The sequence below is a fragment of the Rousettus aegyptiacus genome, unplaced genomic scaffold (genome assembly GCF_014176215.1).
Source record: "Rousettus aegyptiacus isolate mRouAeg1 unplaced genomic scaffold, mRouAeg1.p scaffold_m13_p_4, whole genome shotgun sequence".
Lineage (NCBI taxonomy): Eukaryota > Metazoa > Chordata > Mammalia > Chiroptera > Pteropodidae > Rousettus > Rousettus aegyptiacus.
The window spans coordinates 78,229,352-78,253,929 of NW_023416307.1; the positions used below are offsets into that span (position 1 = coordinate 78,229,352).

A 24,578-nucleotide genomic window follows, 5' to 3' on the forward strand; every position below is an offset into this window, starting at 1 on the left:
GAAAGTTGGTTTGACCTGTACGTTTGGCTATAAAGTGACTGATCAGCAGAGACTTGGACTCAATTATAGAACTGTAAAAATGGACCTCATACATTAATTTTACAAACATCACAGCTGGAACTCAATATTTATTTTACCACCATAATGTGAGGTTTTACAGAAGAACAATCTTTAGGTATATGAAGGTTTGTAAGAGAAAACACCAGAGAGAAATGGAAACAGTAAGAGAAGAAATGGGATAGGACTAGGAAACTGTGACTAAAAGCTAAATATTGTGGTTAGAGTCTAATAGTTCATTTGTATAGTCTTTTAGTCTTTTAGTTTTTCAGAATATTCAAATATAAGTAAATTTGAAGTGTGGAATTATGTTAAAAGAATAATCCATCAGTTTTGATTAAAAAACACCAGAAAGTATACTGGTCCTTGAAGTCCTGGTGAAGGCCTCAGATATGCAGATCATATTTCATAGAATTCAGGAGCTGAGAAACACCTTTAAATTCACGTAGCTGACTGGGGTACAGAGAGATAAATTACCTTGCCTAAGATCACATGTCCAGAGGACAAATCAGTATTACATCAAAATATCCTGCCCGAAGCAATTACTTTCACTATCTCACGCTGAGTCCAGATATGATTTTCTTTGTTAGCCCAGTGAAACAATAACTATACATTGAGAATATGCTGTGTACTATTTTAGTTTTTAGTAAATGCCACATTCCTTAAAAACTTTAAAAATCCCATATCAATATATTATTATGGAAAAATCCTACATTGATATATTGCCAAATATTAATTAGAGAAATTAGAAATATGACAGTGAACTAGTAAAATGAACCAACTATTAGAAGTTCCTTCTCATTTGCATTTTTTTCTTTTATACTTGAATTTTAGATGGACTATATCTGGATTTAACCTGTCAAGACTAAGAGAAAAATATATGAGGATTTGTTTTTAGTTCCCTAAAACAGCATTTTGAGATGCAGCGCTCAATTCCAGTAAAGTACAAGATAGGATACCTAGAAATATAAGAAAAATTAGGACATAATTATTTGTCTTAAAAAAAAAAATTCTAAAATCCCAGTATGAACAAAACCTTCTGGTCTATCAGTTGCAAAATGCCAAGGGACGCAAATTGTAGAATAGACAAGCAGGTATACTTAAGAGTGAAACAAGCTGAATTGCTTTTATTTTACATGTTTCCTATCTGCTAACTTAACCAAATTAATAATATACACATACTTAATAAAACAAAGGCAAATATATCATGTTATGAAGATTATTGCTGTTTCTAAAATCTCTCGAGAATATGATTTTCTTTTCTGAAAAACTGTTATTTCAAGACCGAAAATTATTTGTCTATGTGACACTAAAATTCCTTTAATAGGAAGTTAATAAGACATATTGTATTAGTTTATTATTAACTTATGGCTAACACATTTTTAGAGCTTTATTCTCCCTGCAATCAAGATTTTCAAAGCATTTTATTCAAATAAAAAAAAATGATTTGCATCTATACAAGTAGATTTGAGAATATTTCAAATAAGGAATCTCTCATTACTCCATGAATTAAATGGATATGGGTATTCCTCACACTAAGATTCAAAATGATTATCTCCTGAAAAGAGGAATACTTAAGTGATAAAAATAGATATTTTAATTTTGTTTGTTTATTTGTCTTTTTTTTGGTACATAATAACAATTCCAGCCCTATCAAATTTCATGATCTACCCTTTACCATCTAGAGTGTTTGTCTCTTTTTAATTGTAGCCTGGACAGGGAAATTATATATTTATTATGGAACCTGGTTCTTAGACATCCAAATTGGTTCAAATGCTCTTGAAAAATGTTCTCAATGAATCTAATCCAATTTCTCATGTTAGTTTAAAGTTACTTTCTCCTTCCCTATTTAAACACTCATTGATTAGCATTCTTTGCTTACTAGTAGGTTTAATAAAACAGCCTTAGGAATATTTGAGTTTATCTCTTTTTCCAATGAAAAATAACTGGACTTAAATTAGATATTTCTATTTCTTATACTGAACAATTGAATAGAATTTCTTTTACATTAATGTAATATTGGTGAAGAAAGTTTCATTTCTGTTCTTACCTCTTAGTAAATTTATTATAGACTCTTTTTAACACCACCGAACTCAATTTTTTAACTGTGAAATTGCTACCAATTATTGGTCTTGACAGGCTTTCTTGCAATAGTTTAAACCCATGTATCTACAGGGACAATTGCTTTTACTTAGTCATTTTTCTTAATATTTTTTAAAGATATTTATTTGAGTAAGTGTTATTATAGCTTCAGTATAAGCAAACATTATGTACATATTTGAGAAGTCATTCAGAAAATCTACCTCCTTACCTTGAAATGATTTTATACATGCTTAGAAGCAAGTAGCTTATAATGTTCTGGCCACAGGTTAATTTAAATGAACACAGATAGCTAATGGGAGATTATTCGAAATCTGGAGAAATAAGTAACTACCATATTATTGAAGCAAGAGGTGTTTTAAAATCTTGCAGTTATCCAAGCACCTATTGCAATTCCAAAAACTCCCCAAAGTTAATAGATTGTATTAGGTCCTTTGCTCTTATTTATTGTCCTGGCAAAAAGTTTCAGCTGAAGTCAAGGTCACCTTCCATCCCAAAGTTGTTATAATTAGTATCAATTCGGTGTCTCACCAAGCTTACAGAGGAGGTTATTAACTGTGTTTTTCATGTGGAGTGTCAAAGAAGCAAGAGCAGTGCCGGCAATCTTTTCAGCTTCAAAGACGCAGCTCATAAATTTAATTTGTTGGTTAGTGAGAAAGATACAACCAGTTTAGTTTATTAATGATTTTTAAAATAATTTTAAAGATGTTCTAGAAATGCATTTATTCATATACATAGGCCAAGTTTTTAAAATATGAAACAAATTATCTTCCTAATAATAATTCATTTAGTCTTGATATTTTATGAGTGATGGACTTTCCAGAATATAATAATTATGGAAAAATTTTGATTTAATATTTATATGTATATGAATATTATATAAAAATTAATTTTAAAAATGACACATAGGGAACATTTTCTTTTCTTCCTTGGAGGTTGTTTTGCAGGCAATTTATATATTATTAGATTATATTGAATCTAGGATTATTACTATCAAATCAGTGAAGACATGCCTACATTTATAAAAGTAAAAATAATATTAGTAGACTATTTACTTAAAAGAAATGTAAACTAATAGAACAAAGGTTTCTGCTTAAACTGATCTAAGTCAAAGAAAGAAATAAGCTTAAAATGAAGCTCTTGAAAATGTTTGATGTTTGATGCACAAACCACAAGAGTGCCCTCAGAAAACAGAATGGAGTTTAAGTGTTTTCCTTCCCATAATAAATGGTATTGGAAAGAAAATATGAATACCAGTTTTCCTCATTTCCCAAATACCATAATGAAATAGGTATATATTTAAAGATTTGCAAACTTTTCCAGAGTGTCAGCTTCATATAAGTCAGAGGCAAACATTCCATTTAGTTTTGGAAATGGTTCTATATAACAAGTGGTATGTGTTTTTATTCAAAATAAGATCTACTAAAATCAAAAGAGCTTCAGTATCAAATGCTATCTGAGAATAACCTAATTTAAAACATTATCATTATTCAAATGAGTAGGTTCATAGCTGACTAAGAGACCCAGATCTCCAGTGAGCATTCCCACCCAGGTTCATCATTAACATGGTATTTTTAAGCAAGGTTGAAAATGCCTCCAACTCCAGAGCATGTGTTGCTTGTTCTTTCAAGAAAATAGTGTCCTATTTTCATTATGACCTGTTTCACATATTTAATTTTAAAACTGAGTCAACCTCATATAATAATTATTGTTTTTTTTTTTTTTTAAAGACTAATGGAAATTTAGCTACTCTTTCAGCCTACATGTGGAAACCCATCATTATACAGATAAACAGGTCTCTTACATGGACCATCTGGAGACTGAATTATTACTTGATTTTTGTCAATTAAAAAAAAAAACATACTGACGCTTAATTTTTAAAATCTTACAACACCGTGCAAATTGCGTTTTATTACCACCAATAAAAACAGAAACATTTTTAATAGCTAAACGCTCATAATATAAGCTCATAAAAAACTACTTGATTTGCACACTTTGGGATTTAACTGTGTCAAGATGATATATTTTACAATTGCAAATGCCCTATTTGAGTATTTTTATAGTGACTAACTCAGAGCTATAATTATTTTATTCCATTTTTTTCCCAGGGCTGGCTTTCTCTTTCTTTTATTCTGATGAATGTTTCTTTATTTCTTTGTGTTCTGGTTTTTTTTAAGTATCTATTTCAAAAGAGAAGGAGGGGACACATTAATAAACCAAATAAAAATAAAATAGACTGCTTTCTTTTGACATAAAGGAAATAGAGAAGCACAGACAAGATCATTATTGCTTTTTAACCTAGATTAATTAAATAAATGCTTTAGACAGTGGTTTGGAGTATGCATATATACTTTTTGTGTTTATTTTTCTTTAGTTTATTGTATTTTAAAGCCAGAAAAATAAAACAAGGATTGAAGTAAAAGCATTTGTATATAAAAATGATATTTAATAATCAACATTTTAGGCAATTATATTTTATTAAAAATGCCCATATTAAACATGAGTAGAATTTTGAAATTCATTTCAAATTTTCTATTCTGGCACCAATGCTTCAACTTTTCTTTTGATATAGTTTAACTTCATATACACGTGATTTTGTTTTTATAAGTCACTAAGCTTTGAAAAATTTTTAGAGAAGACAAACAATTATTTATTCAGATCTTTCAAACAACAATATGTTAGCATTATACTTAATGGTCAACCAGGTCCCTAAATTCATTTACGTTTAAACAATTAAGTTATATGATTCATATGCTTTAAAAATATAATAGCAGTATACGAGCTAAAAATGATGGGCCTATAATTCTAGGCTAGAGCTATATTCATTCTAGATGTATGCTAAAATTCATTTTATTCTACATGGATTATTTAAAATATTTCACTTAATATTACATTTTTAAACATAAGTAACAGAATTAATGTGTAATTGAATTGTGAAGAATTTAGTACCTATAGTGTAAGTGCTTCACATTAAGCTTTTGATTGCGAAGGCATCCATTTAAAAAGGCATCCATGTTGAATAAATATATTGCCATCAATATGATACAGTTACTAGCAAAACAACCAGATAAAGAATGAGGCTGCTTCCCACCTGTGATGTTCCCTCTTTCAAAGAGCCCTTAATAATCAACTGATTGCTTTGAGTAACTCCACTTTCCCCTTCCCGCACTTTAATTTGACTCTTGCTCTTTAACTTTACTTTTTCCAATAAAGAGTGAACCCACAAAACCCCAGACATCCCACCCTCGAACCATAAAAGAGATGGAGTCCCAGGTCTGCGTGCTCTCTCTGTTTTTACCTATGACCTCACTGTGTGGCTCTCTGAGACCTGTGAGTAATAAATTGTGTTCATCAATTATGGATGGTTTCTTACTGAAGTACATCCTGTGATCATAAGAAAAACAACAAGGTCTAGTCCAGCCACAGCACTGGTTCCAGGTGGGAGGGAATGTCTATGGGGGCTCCTACAAGTAATAGGGGCCCAAGCCAATGAATGCCTTGAGCATTCCTGACAGCATTATTATCAATAATATGGGGCCATCACAACAATAGCACCTACATCTAAATTTTGTGAGGTTGGTCATTATTACTCTGGTTATAGGTAGTTTGACAATGGTAGATTTCTTTTTAAAAAATCCTTTGTTTTTGCTTTGCAGTGCCAATCCGAATTATATTTCCATTGTAATTAACCTCATTATAACTAATACATAGGTTAAGATTACTAGATAATTGGTGTAATTTTATTAATATAAAGTTATTTTAACTTTCAAAGTCTGATATAAAACCAAATCTACACTTTAGACAATAATTAATTTGGATTTTTCCATAGATTTCATAAACGAATTTATCATCACTTCTAAGATTGTTTTCTCCTATCTGATATATTGAAATACATGAAGTATTTAAATATACTCTTAGTTTTAGGATAAGAATTGTATCAGATATATTTTCTCTCCATATCTATTACTTTTAGGACATTTATAGTCTTACAAAGGTAGAAACAGAGAGCAGTTAGAAGCTCAGAAGTTTTTTCTGTGTTAATAAGTATAAAAGTTTCAGTTGTAAATTCTAATTTTAAAAAATATGATAAATAGATAGATATATCCACTGATATATGTCACTATGTCTTATATATGTTTCCTGAATTTTAAATACTTTTCTATCATTTGTAAAATGAGGGTACTGCTAAAGATTCATAGATTATGACATAGTTATTAGAAAATTAAAATTATATGACATGATAAAAGTAGAAAATGCTTTCAGATAAAACACACCATGCTAAAATAATATTAATACTAAAAATCACATCAGGACATTTGGAATCGTTTTATCAATTATCATATTTAATTCATTAAAATTTATCATAGTGACCTAAACAAACAAACAAACAATACTGCAAACATATATGAGAGTATATATCTATGCCTTTTGAATTGGATAATAGTGTTAATCAGGCCACTGGTCTTACAAAACCCACAATTTCTAAAAGCAGAAATTAAAATATGTTGTAGCGATAATTTTTTATAACAAAAAATATAAGAGCTCTATAAAATAATCAGATTTTAGATATATGATATCGATCAAGAATATTATAATGTGGAAAGTTTATAAACTGTTGTTATATTCATAGATAGATGATAGATAGATAGATAGATAGATGATAGATGATTGATAGATAAAATTCTAAATGCTTAATTACCATTTTAATCTATTTTTTTATAAAATCAATTAAAATTTGGTATGAAATGAAAAAGTAATTAGTGTACTATCGCCAAATAATTTTGCTAGGATTAAAGCTATAATTACTATAGGAGAAATATACCAATTCACTAATTGTATGATGCAACTACTTGTAAATACATGTGTTTCACCAAAAAGAATTGAGCAATAATCCTGTCAGACACTGAGTGATGATTAAGTTTTCAGAATTCTAGATATTGTCTAATTCTCAAGACAACCTAGGAATTAAGTGTTTCTATTAAGTGTTTCTCATTTTTCTGATGAAAATGCTGAGGCTTAATTTGGTTCACTGTCTGAGACCAAAGGCTTTGTAAACGAATAAAACAAAACTCACAACCAAAGATATCTCCAGGGCTCACTTATTCTCCGTCTTTTCAAGATTACTCAAATTTGTTCAGTTCTTTGTGTTTTAACATTTTATTTGTAACAAGATACTGCTAATTGCTAGCTTTTCTTCCACATGGTTGAAGCTTCTCTTCCTCCAAATAGGGATGCATTTCATGAACAAATTGAAGAGATGTGCAGATTCTCAAGGTCATGGCTGACAATTCATGTAGTTTCTTTTGCTCTATCCCATTTTGAGTTCTAATACAGCCACAGCTGTGATTCTTTACATTTATTTTAAAATGAATGTTCATCATATCTTAGGATGAAAAACTTAGCAATAAAAGCAGTGATGAAAGTGTCAATGAAGATATGAACAATGATTCATTTGTGGTCATTTATTAAAGAGATAAATATTATAGTTTATAAAATTTGAATGAATGCCATTTAAACTAATAAAATAAAATATATAGTTAGTTTATTTCAAATTATTAAATAAGAGAAAGTGATGAAACCACTAAACAAAAAAATTACAAGTTGAAAATATTTAGCTTTAATTGGCTTTTCTTAGCAAACATATTTTTATTATATTTCTTCAACCATAATTTTGAGACATCTTTTAGTAGTTTACAAATAAATTAATTACAATTAAAATATAATTGTATCTGAAAGCTCTAATTTTATAGGTAATGCACAATTAAGGTAATATCATATAACAACTCAAAAAGGAAAAAGTACCAAATTCATAATAATGTGTATGGACAGACTGCCTCAATTATGAACTAGGACATTAATCATACAGGTAAGCTTGGTGACTTCCTCAGTCCCCAATTGTTGAATATAGGAAGGAAAAATAAGCATTAGACTGTCATTTAATGTCAATGCTACTATTTTTGTTATATAAAATAGATACTATGAATTAACTAACTTACAAAATGCACTTTACTTTTCATATATCTTGGTGTCATTTGAAAAATATTGTGTTTCAACTGTTGAGTAAAATATGAGGGAATGGTATGTGTATGCGTTTCTTTGAGGTTTGCTTATTTATGTGTTCTTTTGAGGGAAAGATTAATTCTTTTGATACTTTTAAGATCCAGGGTGTAAAGTTCACAAAACACCTTAGGAAATCTATACAAAAGTGAATTTATTTGAAAAGGTAGGAAATTGATTTCATTTTAATAGGCTGATTAAAATGCAAAAGATTTCACTTAAGATGTATGCTCAAATATAAAAGAGTGTTGTTAAAGACTTCACTTTGGAATAAAACACTTTTTTCTTATTTTATATATACCCAAATATATTTACAAAGACATAAACATTTTTCGTTAATTAAACACCAACATTGGTTATTCTGGGAGGAAATGCATTAATTTAATTGCTAGTGATTTTAGATGCAACACATTTAATTTTCTTAATTTTAGGACCTAGCATAATCCTATATATATATATAGCAGGTACTCAATAAATATTTTGAAGAAGAAGGAAATAATTGATTATTAGGCTATAAGTAGGTCTTTAAAATATTAAATTGATATGTTTTCCTCATTTTCTAGCTGTGATTTTTTTTTGTCCAGTCAGAACTTAATATTATTATAGAGACTTTGTTAGTATGCAATCATTACATTTTATTTGAATCTTTGAAAAATAATAAATTAAAAGAAAGCAGAACTTTAAATATTTTGCATTTCATATATCACCAGCATTATTTACATCATTCTTCATCTTTATTATTTTCCTCCCATTTTTATATAAATTATTTTGAGAAAGATCTTTAAACATTTTTTCACATGTAGATTTAGATCAAATATAATTTTTTAGTAATCCTAAAATAAACCTAGATATTTTTGAGAAATTTTTATTGCTCTATTTTCAAACTTTAGCTATCATTTTGTATATTGTATAATATAGTTGACATGATTATTAAAATTTAGCAGTTATCAGATATGAATTTTTTCAAAACAACACAAAAAATATTGACAAACATTAAGTGAAAGCAACTCAACTTATATTGAGAATTAATACAAATTTTAAGAAAAACAGTTTAATTGCACCTTCGCAAGTAAAGGAAAATAATTCTAAGACTGTCCTCTGTACAATTTTAATTACATATATATATTCATGTAAAGTCTCCATGACTTCGAGTTACATTGTTAATTTTAACACATATTAGTATAGCCAACATGACACAAAAATGAATAAGATGTAGAAGAAGACACACTTAAATAGGACAAATTCTCTCTGAACATTGCTTTACAAAAATAAAGTTTAAAATGTGTTTTTCTAGAATGCACTCTAAAACCTTATTTCCTCATCATCTACTAAGAAATGCCTTTTAATATTTATGAACCATATCATTATTTATTTATTTATTTATTTATTTATTTTGCCCTTAAGGATTACTTCAATTTCTTTAAGGTCGCTGTCCTTAAGGCAAAAACATTTATTAATAATAAACTGATACTAGAAATTATGGAGCCAAATGTCAATTTTTATTATCTGGACACCTCCAGAACATTTGCTTTTAGAACGTTTTGTTAGTAGAATACGCGGATCCACTCAGCAATCACTTTAGAATAACATGTTGAAAATTTACTTAAAAGTTCTATGTTTTTATATAGTTTATAATGACCAATTGTATTAAGTAAATTTTATAACAAATTTAACACTATCGGGATTTTAATCTCATTGCAGAGAAATAACAAGTTGTTAACATTAGCCTAGGATGTTGAAAAAGCAAAATTTATTTCTGCATTCTTGAACATCTGATTTCTTTGTTTACATCACAAAACAGTGTCCCATGTTCACATTTTAAATTTGCGCAATGTTGTAGAGCTCCAACTATTTTTAACCTATATTCTGGAATGTTTTCATTACGGTCTAAATGACACTAACATTTTTTTTTAATTTACTGTTTTGTCTCATTCTATTCCAATAAACTTAATAATTTAGGTGATTTAATTACTTCCTATGATAAGTCAAACTGGATCTTGATTTTTCTACCCTTTCGAAAAACCCTTTAAAGATCCATTTAATGTGTTTTCCAGGCCATAACAAAGAAGCATACTGTACCTCTTATGCTGCTGGTTGTTGCAGATGTGGTTGGGCTGGTTGTTATGGCTACAGTGGTTGTGACTGTTGCAGTGGTAAGGGAGGGGATGATAGTAGTGGGAAGCAAAGTGTTGGGAACATCTGGTGAGTGGAAAAAAACAAAATATAAAACAAAATCATATCATGCAAACAAAAGAGAAACACAAATGATTCAAATTATAAATACATACATCTTATTTAGGTTTAACTTCAACAGGCTTAAATAGATAATCAGGTACAAAGCTGGCTGTACCACACAGTTCTTGTCATTTTTTTCACTTCTTTTTCAGGCTCTTACACAAAGCAAAAACTTGGAGCAATGATTGAGAAAAAATATATTGTTCATAATATTTAGAGCGAAATTTAAAATGACAAGAATTCATTTGTTCGCTGAGTCTTTTAAAAAGTTTGACATGCAGTAGCAAAATACAGACAGGTAAAACAAAAACTGACATGCTTTGTCAAAGAAATAAACAAAGAAACCACACAACAGAAATAAACACGGATAACACCACCATATAAGATTAAAGAAATGTTAACAGATGGATGAGTATATGCATGTTAAATGTTTTTTTTGATTTTTTTCTTTTAAGAAAACTTAATGAAAGGAAATAGGATGAGAGCAATCTTTAGAAACAAACAAAAAAAAGAAGCCAATTGCTGTTATTATTATTATTAATTATTATTATTATTATTATTATTATTATTATTTTGCTTTTCCTTTTCTCACAAATGATGTTAATATATAGCTTAGAATCTTGCAATTCTTACCCTGATTAGCTGGTAACGCCTTCTAACAATTTTGCAGTACCTAGGAGTCTTTAACAAGTATTGAGTCAACTAGGGTGAAACCCAATATTCTGAAAAGTTTGTGATTTGTTTTATCTGGAATACCTAGGAGAGGTTATTGAACATAGACTTGAACCATAACATTTAATCCATAATCCGTAATTAATAAAAGTTGCAAAAGTTAACAGTAGATTCCAATACAGAGAATATAATAAACATAAAGAATAGCTTAGGGTTTAACACCAAAATCTTCCTTCCTTTCACTCAAAACCAGCTGATAATTTGAAAAGCAGTATAGAGAACACTGAAACAATATAGATAGGGTCAGGCTGTGAGGGTCAGGCTGTGAGAATCTCAATAAGATCCTCAGAGTCAAATCTTGTCTCAAGTGCATAGGCTTCTAATCTACACAGTGAGGAAATCAGAAACAGTTCACAAATTACCTGTAATTACTGTGCTGGGGTTTGATATTACATGTTTGCCACACAACCCCAATATATTCAGGATGTTTGACAGATTATTTTACTATTAAAAGACTTCTTGTCATTTTCTCAATTAGCCTTTGAGTCATACCAAAATTTTTCTAGTTCTTTACTTTTGATAAATAGCCCTACTCAATTCTCAGATTTTAATCTGCTACATTCTCTACACTGGAGACATAGCAAACAGCATGAGATCACTCTCTTATCTGGGGTATTGATGTTTACACCTGTTTTTCAACAGGGAAAATGTTTCCTGGCCAGTCAAATTAAGAAAATAACCTTCTGAAAACAACGGTGCTACATTAATCAAAGGGAAAATGGGTATTGCCTGGAGTGTGATTACCGTGATCATAAAGTAGAACTGACTTTAACAACATTATAAATGAATAAATATTATGTATATTTGCATATATACTTCTTGTTTACTAATTTTTATAATCCCTTCCTATTTTAATGGTAAGCTTTCCTAAATAGTTTGCAGGCTAGAAGTAAATAAAACATAATTTCCAAATTTTAAAAAATGTAAAATTTTATTTTTTCATGTTTCTAATAGAAAATAATATATTCTTCGTCTGTTAACAAAATAATTTGCTTATTAGGATCTCAAAATATATGTATTTAATTAATTCAAAGGGAAATATCTTTCAGGTCTTCAAATATAAGAACAATAATATTAGTCCTTTAAACCTTCATGTAAACAACCTGATATTACCAAACCAATTATAGATTATAAAATATTAGGTTATTTGCTATCAGACAATTGGTTAGAATGATTCCACTAGATCTGAAAAGCAACTTTTCAGAATTGATTCTTAAAAAAATGGAATACATGGAATAATATGTTTGGGTGTTTGTTTTTAGCTTAGCCAAAAAAGTTATAATTTGGATCCCTTTTCCTTTTCCATATCAACAAAGATGTGCAATAAAAAAATCTTGGTTTGTTTTCTAGAGAGCCTACATATTATCAGGTACTATGAACATTCTTGTATAAACCAAATAATATCCTTATGTTCTCCAATTGTGAAAATGTGTAGAATATATGTTCCCCACCCCAGGCTAATTTTCTATGAACTAAAAAACAACAGGTTGTTCTAAGGATTGTTAATCCACTTTAAGAGAACTGCCCTATCATATTTTAAAGTGTCCAGATAGATGAGATAACACTACAAATTATTATTGACTCAGCCTGGCTCCTGCTTATCTGCTCATCAACCTCTCATCCTCCCTTCTTGACTTCATATGTACCTAAAAACAAATTGACTGAAAGCAATTTGATGCAAAGTATCTTAGCCAATATTGAATCAAGAAAATGACCTGTATAAGAAATCTTTCCTAGTCACTGTACCATATTTTTAATTATTACTAACTTTATTTCATCCTAGGTGTTCTAAAACATTTTAAATATTTTTATTTTTTAAAAATGTTTTAGGTCTTAATTTTCTTCTTTTTAGTGTATATTGATGTTCATTCAGTTATTTCAACTCTATTATGAAATACAAAATTTGAAATAATCTAAATATTCAACACCAGAAGATTAATTAGTATCAATCAAAATTCAACAATGTAAGATTAATTCGAATTAATATAAATTTTCAAAAAGAGCAAGAAAATTGTGTGATACTCCTCTTCTTCCTAAACCTTCTAAATGCTCTGAATGAATAGTCGTCAGTCTCCTCAACCTGATTATTAATCCTTGAAGGAAGAACTCTGCCTGCTTTATTGTTGAGACCTTAGCATAATTTAGAAAGTCAATAAATATTTACAAAATGAATTCATTCATAGCATTAGAAACATGTAGTATATTTTAGGAGATCTAGAAAAGTCCTTTTTTTTTTTTTTTAAATCAGGATCAACTGGTTAATACAGAACTAAAAGATTTCATTACTTCTACTTAAAATTTTTTTCTGTCTTTGATATAGACAGGTGATTTTTATTTTTTGAAGGATAAATTATTAAGACAACAACCTACAACATCTTCCTTTAATAAATTTCCTTGCTAACAAAATAAATCTTTGCCCACCATCCTGCTACTTTGAAAGCAGTGTGAGCCTGTGTTGAGATTCATATCCTCCATGTCTCCTTATGACGTTAACCATTTTCACCTAATCTGAAACTATTGGAGAAAGGATGAAAGACTAGGACGGCTCGTTTATTGAATCTTATTATAATCTTTCATAAATTATCATAACAAATTTCTGAGTTGTCTATTATTATCCACCACTTAATGGTTGAGACAATTTTCAGATAGAATTTTCTTGTCTCTAAAATTACATTATAGGTGTAACATATGATATATATGTTATATTACAGAGCAAATATTTTATTTAATTAGTATAATGAAGGTATCTCTAACACTTCCATCTCAAGATTATTTATTTTAGTGTCCTGATTGTAACTCTTCTCAAAGCAAAAATTGGTAAATGATCGTACAGTCTTCCTAAGTCCAAATACTTATCTCTCTGGTTTTCACTCTTATAAGCAAGTGTCAACATCTGATATTATCAGTAATTGTTTAAAAGGTCCTGGTTTCATGCATTTACTTTTGGCTTTTTATTTAGACATTGATTGTAAAAATGGAGAGCTATATTTTTATAAGAATGTAAGAAATTAGATACACTAATACTAATAACTTGCCTCATTTTTGAAATATTTAGAATCCTATTCATTTTAAAAAACTATTACACTGTTAATACAAAGAAAATTCAATCAAATGTAGGATAGAAAATTCAAGTCTTTTTTCTCTTTCTAAGACATCCATTTTTATTTTTCTCAAGAATAATAATGCATGAATTCTTACACCAAAGAATTATACATATGCAAACACACTATAAAAATAACTAAATTCTTGTTCAACATTAATTTTCTAAATCTGTTCAATTCACTTTATGGTAGCTCATCTCTGATTTCTGCAATACAAAAGAGAGGCTCAAATTTTTCTTGTTATTTCCCTTGGACAGTGTGTTAATTTAATTGAATACTATTAAGTGTTCCTGAAAAAAAAGGTGGTTACAAAAAAGTTCGGTGTCTACAATATATAAGAGAAATTAACTGTATTATATATATTTTATAGACATAAAGGCACAAAGAACAAAGATTGAAAATTAGAAATTGATAAAACATGTAGTGGGTAAAAAAGTTATTCATATGAGTGAATTTCATGTTACAAATAATGTATTATAAATAATGTGAATTTGTTTTATAAGAACCTAATCACTTGAAGCACAACGTCAACTCACTTAACAACACTGTTGGATCAGGATACTACAATCTTTGTCCAGAAACTATGGCTAAATTTTGATAAACCCATCAGCCTATCATCTCTCCTGCTTAACCTGCATGACTCTGATATGAACTCCAAACTGCACCAATCACTATTTTGAGGTGCCACAATGTTAAATTTATGGAACAGGGGTTAGAGTTCCTCAGAGCATATATGCTTGGCTTTTTTAATTTATTTCTTATAGTGCCAGATTAACATGAACAAAGAAGTCAAAGCCCAGCACACAGGAAGACATTTGACCTTGACGCAAGTGCTTTCCCCAAGTTGTAGACTCAACTCTTTCTGTTCTCATTGACTCCATGTTCTCAGAGCCGCATCCTGTTTCACATTAATTTTCTCTTTCTTGTCTATCCTTCAAGTCCAGTATAAATCTCATTTGAAAGCATCTCCCAATACTATAGAGTTAATAGCTTCCGCTTCAATGCACTTTCTAATACTTTGCATACCCCGTACACATACTTATTATATATTACATCACCATAACATTTATGTATCTCTCACTCCAAAACACTGTAAACTCAGTCTTTATAAATCAACTTCCTTCTCCTCCTCCTCCTCCTCCTCCTCCTCCTCCTCCTCCTCCTCCTCCTCCTCCTCCTCCTCCTCTTCTTCTTCTTCTTCTTCTTCTTCTTCTTCTTCTTCTTCTTCTTCTTCTTCTTAATATCACTTTCCTATGGGTCAAATCTATTCTGACCCTACCTTTTAGTATTACTCAATCCCCATCTTAGAACAGCCTCCCTTTCTTGATGCACCTAGTAAAATGCTACTCGCAAATTTCAACCTGATTCCCACCTGCTCTGTGGACATCCTTGACCAAACAGGTCCCGACTGATTTCCCTTTTCTCTGAATACCCATCATGCTCTTTGAGTTTATCTATAGTTTCCTTCACATTGTTACCAATACCCCCCATGACAATGATGCTTATGATCATGATACAACACTAGAAGTACATTATACCCAGAGTTATGTGCCTCCACATCTCTCTCTTCCTCCTTTAGTGGAAAACCATTGCAAAATACATGTGTGATAGTATCATAATATTTTAAATTTTTCTCTAATTTACATATTCAATTAATATACATTACTATTTTTTATAAATAATTAAGTTCACCATGTACTGAACACACATCAAAGCTCTTCAAGAAATCAGTGGTTGAAAACTGGGAGGCTATAACATTCATTTGGCCCTTAACAAGAATTACTTCTTTTCTTCCCGTGGATCGCCAAGATGATAACAGAGAGCATAAACTTCATGGCATACTTCTTATATCAAGCTCCATGTTTTGAATTTGACCTTGTAAATAATGAAATTTAAATATAATGCTCCTCCTGGTGGTAATGACAATAATGTCAGTAAATAGGGAAGAGTATAATTTTTAATAACATGAATCAGTAATTGAGCTTTACACATAATTAATTTCTGCAAAAATTGCTTCTCCCTCCTCCTTTTGCATTGTATGAGGTAATTTTTAGGAAGTCTTGCTAAGAATTTTCAAGTTTGAGTATTACTAAAAAAATTAAAATGTGTCATACTAAAGTATCTTATAATCTGAAGGCAGTTTTCCAATGATTTTAAAAGTGTTAGAGCTCTAAATCATAACATCCAATTCAAAATAATACAAAAGTGCTCCTTTTTTCACATCCTAATGAAAGAATTCAAAAAATGCAACTACATTTTGTTACTGGAGCTTATTAGAGCACGACAGATCCTGTATAACCTTGTCAAAATGAAATCAGTTCCAACAAGCACTGTATACAATAAATTGAAGAATGGTACAGCACCTTTTTTCCAATAACGAGCTTTTCAGGTTAAAGGTATGTTCTGTTCTCTACAAATACAGTGCACAATAATTTCTAACTTGTCAACCTGTTTGGTTTTCTGGCAGTTTCTCTTTTTAAAAATGGCATTCTGGCCCATTCAGAATGGATTTTTGAAGCAAAATTGAGTCTAAGGAGTCCCAGAAGCTTAAGCACTTGTTTCTCTCCAAGGACTAGTGTTCAATAGGGAGAAAAAATGCCATTTAGTCTGGACTCTATATGTCTGCTTCCTTTCTGCTTTATGTCAATAACTCCCCAGGGTGGTCCCAGGGTAATCAAGAGTGAATCCAAACCAAGGATTATTAGTGGAGATACAGAGGGTCAGAGCTCAACATATATTAGAAGTATTAAGGTAAGAAGTGTCTTTGATAGAAGCTATTCACATTTCCTAGCCTTAAAAATAATAGGGCATCTTTAACCTTTTTACTGGTAATTGCACTGCCATTGGAAGCAATTGTAAGAGAAAAAGTTTCCTGTATTTGCTTTTTTGCCTGTGCAGAGAAGGACGTTTATCTGTTCCCATTATGTTCAGCTACATGTAGCAGCCTATTTGGATTATAGCATAAGAATAGAGAACAGCACCAAGGCTCTTACTTAAATGACAACCACCGGGTTGACAAGGCCTCAACTCTCCAGTGCATGCCTCCTCCTCGAGAGTCACATGGTAACCTCATCTGCTTCATAAAAAGGAACTATTTTAAAAAATTAGATTTGAATAAGTCTCTTTTCATCCCCTCTGATAGTTTCCACTGGCTTCACATACTAAATGGAATCTTTATACAATAAAAAAAAAAAAGCTATTCTTAAAAAATGAAAAGTACTGCAATTTTAAACTGTAGGCGGTAACCAACAGTCCTATGCAATTACAAGAAAAGTTTATGAATAAAATCAGTCTGTTATTCGAAAAAAAAGCATGCATTATTTTAAATACTCCCTTACATTCCAAACTGACAAAAGTGAAATTTTAAATAGGAAAAAAATGCCTTTGAAGTAGATGATCCTACATTATTTAGCTCCACCCACTTCAACACCTTCAGCGCTCTCCGAAAAATGCTTTACCAAAATAAATCAGATCATTTGGTAAAATACCTTAACTTTTGGGAAGATGTCTGTTTTCTATGGAAAAATAGTGCTATCAACCATTAAAGGAAAAAATTAAATGTTAATATGCACAAGGGGAAGCATAATATAAAAAAAACACTGATTGAGAAATACAGATATTTGGATTTTTCATCTAAGTTATGTGAAATAGCTGAGAGACATTTTCCATATAGTTTAACCTTTACTCATCTACGTTTTCTTTTCTAAAAAATATAGAGTTTAGACCTGATCATTTATAAAATGTTTTTGGACCAGATTTTTTCTTTTTATTAAAAATTATTGGGGTAACATCGATTAATAAATTCAAATAAGTTTCAAGTGTACAATTCAACAGTATGTCATATATATACTTCATTGTGTGTTCACCACCCAAAATTAGGTTCCTTCTATCACCAAGTATTTGAGCTTTTTACCCCTATCTAGTTCCCCCTTCCCCAAATAGGTAATCACTAATCCATAGTCCATGTACATGAGTCTCTGTTAGTTTGTTATGTTTGTTTGTTGCTTTCATTTTCACGTCCTACATATGAGTGATATCATGTGGTTTACAACTTTTTCTATCTGACTTATTTTGCTTAGCATGATTATCTCAAGATCCATCTATGTTGTCACAAATGGCAGTATTTAATCTTTTCTTCTTATGGCTGAGAAATATTCCTGGTTTCTCTTCAAATCACATAAAACTTTTGCCTTTTGGACTAGGTTCTTAATTAGTAATGATTCAGAGTTGATATTATAAAAGCAAAACACCTTCACTCGAGAAACTTATAAATGCAAAACATTTTTGCATATGACTTTTAGAGGTGCATAGAGTCCTTAAAGGTGTTGGTTCATATTTTAAAAGCTCATATGATGTTTCATATTGTAAATCATATAACTCTCTTAACTTCAAGATAATCCCATGTGTGCTTGAAAATACTTAATGATAATATAAATGCAATAATAAGAAATGTTAACATTAGTGAACTTTTTTAGGAGATAAAAATCACTCTTCCTATTAAGCCATCTGTATTTAAATATGTTTTACTTATGGTTATAATTTCACACTTTCTCTGATTGACCTTATTTTTTTTAATGTTTATTTTCTATTGTGAAAAAAAGTTTTTTAACACAAACTAGGTTATATATTTATGTTTCTATACAAGTTTCTCACCGTGGAACTTAGAAAAAATATTTCTTAATTTTTATCTTGATTTTTCTTATTTAATACACAAATTCAAGAGAGAGAGAGAGAGAGAGAAGAAAAAGAGTAACAGTGGGTTCCAGAATTCTGAACTAAATATCCTTAGAGCTTAACTAAATTGCGTTACTGTATATGTTACCATAGACATACAAGTTGAAAAATGTTCTCATTAAACTGAAAGTTATTACATACCACTAATTTTAGTGAATTCTGTAAAATGCATTCAAATATAATATTAATATTGTAATATAAAGCTCATTTAAATAAAAATTAAAGGAGAATTTGGAAATGTTTTGAAGATAATTATTATAAAGTTGTTATTCTGTAATTTAACAAGACCAACAATGGCCATTTGCAAGTACTTTTTGTGCTTACATATTAATAAATAGAATCATTTTGAGGTACCCATAGAAAATAATCACTAATCAACACTAAGAACAGTGTTAAGCAGAATTGTGAAGAAATACCTATTGAGCTCCACTTTTAATATCTCCTTCTATCACCTGTACTCCTAATGCTCAGAGACCTCATGCAGAGCAAGTTCTTTCTTAACCTTAGAAAGGCTTATTTAAAAAAAAAAAATTAATTTCTACATGGGATTTAATGATTCAAATCGATAACCTTCCCAAATTATGTACATTTAAAATATGGTCTCAAAAAGAAAGTAAACATTTTACTAATATATTTCTAATTGTGGAATTTTATATTCTCCTGGATATGTCTCCTGGAATATTAGAATAAATAGGGGACCATGAAAACATCTGAAGTTGCAGCAGAGTGAAACATGTGCATGAAACATTTCCCTGTTTTATTTTTACTAAGAAGTCCAGGCATAATGGCGAGTACTAATTTATTATAGGATCCACAGTGTGTGCCTGGCCTAGCACTTTGTATATATTAAATACTCAAGAAACATTTCCTGAAATTGTAAAGTATTAGGTAATATAGCATTGTGAGTTAGATTTCAGGCTATGTCTCAGGGTTTTTTATATTTGTTTACATATAAATCTTTATAAGAGATGATATAGATTTCCAAAAAGGAAAACATATTTTCAGTTAGTAATAGTCACAGAATTTTGAAAAAATGATGAACAGACATGTGAAGTCAATTGCATAAGTCTCCTGATTTCAAAGATTTCCATTAGATACATTAATTCTTCTATACACAGTTAATCACATTGTTCAATGCTTAATTCTTATAGGATAACCATTTACTATGGATTGCCAAATAAATAGATCTCACTTTCCAATACGAGATGAAAGTTAAAGGTCCTGATTTTGGTGATCAAGGAATGAATATCAATTACCCTGATTTTGCTCAGAAGTTTGGACAGTGTTTACACATACAAACACATACACCCATCCACACACACACACGCACACACACATACACACACACACACACACGTGTGTGTATAAGGATATGAGTGTGTGTGCATGTATATGTGTATGTAAATATACATACATATGTTATTTTATTAAAGTTTCTTCTGTTGGAAAATGAGGGAGAGACAGAGACAGAGGCAAAGAAATTTAAGCACTAAAGAAATTTTTATTGACTGCTTATGATTTAGAAGGCATTGTTGTAACAGCTAGAGATACAGAGATAAGATAATTAATATCTCTGCTTTCAAGAAGGCATAATCTACTAGGTGGATAAAGAATATATTAATATGTACAGATATATATGCATATATAATATATACACATAAATTCATGAATATATGTACACATGCATAGATATACACATACATATATGTACATGTATATACATATACACATATACATATGTAAAATCAAATGTACAAATAAACAACACCAAATAATAATAATTTTCCTGCAGTAATTAAAGTGATACATGATTTGTGGTCACTTTAGATTGGGGTGGACAAAAAAGGCCTCTCTGAGATGTCGATGATAAGAAATCATTCTTGCAAATACCAGCATTCATGACTGCATTCCTTGTACTTCCTGGATGCTTTCTAAAGAGAATGAGTTGGGTGTCTTAGAGGAGTTAAAAGTGAACCAGGGAAACAGAAGTGGTTGAATGGAGTGTGATATATCACAGATGTAGGTGGTAGCATATTATGCCAAGTTTGGTAAGCTAGGATAACAAGGATTTGAAATTTCTTTGGAGAAATTTAAATAGGTTAAAGTCATAAAGTATGAACTTAAAATATGTATGTAGTATATATTGTAGCTGTGTGAGAAAGAGATTGGAGAGGTGGGAACTTGGAAGTAGGGAGCCCACTAAACAATGTTTCAATAGTCTAGACCAGAGAGGATAGGGAAAAGGTGATATATTGAGAGCATGATTTGGAAATAGTGTCAGCAGCATTTGCCAATGAATTGGGTAGAAGGGTAGAGAGGAATCAAATATAAATCTTCAATTCTAGAACAAGTCCATGATATATTGTTACAATGTTTGCAAAAATGACGTTATAAGAAGCTACAAAGCAAATTTTATGTAAAAACCTTATCTTCCACTTAGTCATAACATTGCTTCTGAAAACACATGCTAATTTTTTCCCCCATGGGCCATTGTATATTCTCAAATTCTCTAAAGAATGAATGCATATATACTTGGAAAGAAGAATGCTGTACATTTTCGTAAAGCTACAATAGAGCTGTACTTGTACATAAAACACTCTAGAAAGCCTGAGTGACACGGGTTCTATCTTTCTGTTTGCCTTACTGCTACTGATAGAAAAGATTATATATAAATAGTGAAAGAGAGGTGGACTCTTTCCCGCCTTCAGGCAGGAATGAGAGTTTTCTTGTGGACATTTTAGTCATTGGTCCATCTGGGTACCATAGAAACATTTATTTCACAGTGCAATCATCTCTGAACAAAAATTTTACTCTAAAAGATCAAACCTTAATTTATCTACTTCATGCTCATTTTAAAACAAAGAGATGGAATTACACCTAAACTGTTGAGTATGACTGCACACATACACCTTTTAAAATGTTTTGTAATGAAAACAGTGCTCCTGTCTCCATTATTTTATTCCATGCTATTTCTTTCTGCAGAGCAACAGCATATTTGTCCAGTCAGAGGTATGCTTTTCCCACAGGCATCACAGCTACACCTGCTTATTCATGTTCAGAAATGATATGTTTTATCTCAGCGATTAAAGAAGTTACTGTTTAAGACTCGTCCAGCTAGTTTACTGACTGGAAACTCTAAACTGGAGATGAGAGCAGCAGCCATAGGGCTTTTCCATTAGTGTACTGTTTGTTGCTCCATATGGATGCCTTTTCTCTCCTTTTCTTCCTGCACTGTATAGTTTTCCATTTAGGCTTCTAAAGAAAGCTTCTCCAAAGGAAAAAATACTCATTATGAGTACACAGAATTAATTTACCAACTGGTAGATCTGTTTCCACAGGAGGGAACAGATTTTAGCTGAATTCCTTTTTAATGTTTGCTAGGCTGTACATCTGTCCATAATTCAAGCTTCTCTTTCCCAGTCTCCACCCACTCATCTGAGTTTAAAGATCATTGTCTTGCTTCCATTCTGATCTGTATTGCCTTTTCTAACACTACAACAAAGTCCTCCCACACACACAAAAAAATTAATAATGTGGCCTCTCAATGTTTCTAAATGTTTCATTGCTGGATAATCGTACATGTGATTGCCAACATTTTAGTCTAGCTACACATTTATTTGAAGCACAGAAGTACATTTTTCATTTTAATGTGATGAAAGTCCTCAATAGCTTTCAAATCATTGATAAGAATAACATGGATATGTGAAATGTATGCTATTTGACTAAGAAAGTGTGTATTATAATCATATTTGCTTAATTCTAGGGTAAAACACATTTAAGAACAAATTTAAGATATTACTTTATGATAGTCATAATCTGTTTAATAGTTATCACTGCATTAACCTACGCATGTACTAATTACTTTGCTAAATTTAGGATCAGGTACTAATAACCCCCAAATAACTGAACTTACATCTTGTACACTAGTTAAGTATTTGAAAGAAATGATAAATGACTTAGAAATGTTTGTTAATGTGAAAGAGAGGCTACCCTCCATGTTTCAATTTGGCTCTCTCAAAAGGTAAGCAAATCAACTGAAATGGAGAATCAGCACCCAACATGGAAAGTGAACTTGCATTTGCCTATAGTGTCTGAAGGAGATATATGTCCAAATGAGCAACGAAGCTTAGATGCTGGGTTTGATGCAGCAGACGATAATACATGAGTGAACAACTTTCTGTCTCTGAGTATTTTTGACATTCATTATTAACAATAAAAGCAGAGTTAAATGAAAGTAGTAGTATTATCGATTCTTTAAAGCTGGAAAGGCATATTTAATTGCTTGATATCTTTCACTGGACCAAAACACATAGACATTTCTAGCAGTAATATTCTCTCTTACTATTAAAATTAAAAATCTGAGACACACTTCTTTTTAATGGTTCTTAGTTACTAACAATAAAACACGATGTGTCCTATTCAATTTTTGTGTTATATCTGAGGTAGATTATCCTGGAAGCAAACAAACAAAAAGCAATACTGCATTTTTCATCAGTATTCATTTCAACAGACACATGAACAATAGACAAAACAAATCATAACATCAAGTGATATTTTAAAGATACCAAATCAGCAACTGTCAATAAACTGATTGGCATTACAGAAATATAAATAAGCTTTTTATTCTATTGCATTTTCTACTATGATAACACTAAGTATGGAGAATTTTACTTGTTTTTATATGGTCATAAAGATGAAATTAGCTAGAAAAGCAAAACATAGATACACACACACACACACACACACACACACACACACACACAAACACCCTCAAAAATATGGACAGGTACATAGTGGCCAATTTCATTCAAAATAAGAAAAGAGAGAGTTAAGATAATGAAATAAAAATTATTATGAAAGTGTATTCATACAAGTAGGAAATAAAGTAGTGGAATAAGTTAGAGTAGTGGCAAACAATTGAAAATCTCATATAAGGGTTACTATGGTAATAGGAAGAGTAAATTTTAAGAGAGACTGGAAATATCATTAAAAAAATCTGAAATAGTGCATCTGAACTTCGTTATGACTGTCTGAGACAACCTGAGTTGGGCCCTAAGTGGAATGAGTTCTACACAGAGGTTCTAATAAAACTTACTGTTACTGTCTTCTACGATCTGCACCTTCCATAGTTAGCGTAGCTACCGGTAGAAGAAGAAATAAATTGCTCATTTTTTTTCTACTCGTATTATTGTAATTTCTTCTCAAATCCTGAGGAGAGCTTTGAGGTTGGAGGTGATACTAAAGAATTTCAATATCTCTGCTGTATTTTGAAGAGTGGTTGCAAATTGCTCTAACACGAGTGTGAAGGGGGGTAAAAGGCATTGGGAAAGTTGAAAAGAAAGTTCAAGATTTAGGGAGAATGTAGTAATTTCTGTTTCTCACTCTCCATAGATATTTTCTCAACATTTCCCAGGTGCTATATGTTTCTGATGCTTTCAAACATTATTGTTTTATTCAGTTAATGACACATTAACTTAAGAACTTTAATTGCTTCCAACTACAAAATATGATTAGTCTAAGGGCATTCGTAATTCTCTTCCACCATTCCTTGTGATAAATAGG

At 30.5% G+C, this 24,578-nt stretch overlaps 1 protein-coding gene across 3 annotated transcripts in view; it reads right to left on the reverse strand.

Moving 5' to 3' along the window:
* CADM2 (cell adhesion molecule 2) overlaps positions 1-24,578 on the reverse strand; it is a 986,159-nt gene that overhangs the window by 56,816 nt on the left and 904,765 nt on the right. Inside the window, exon 9 of one of the 3 annotated variants that reach the window (XM_016152338.2) lies at positions 10,294-10,413. The exons of the other annotated variants lie outside the window; for them this stretch is intronic. Within the exon in view, the coding sequence (XP_016007824.1) occupies positions 10,294-10,413 (120 nt within the window). The remainder of the gene's footprint in view (positions 1-10,293; positions 10,414-24,578) is intronic. 3 annotated transcript variants of the gene reach the window in all.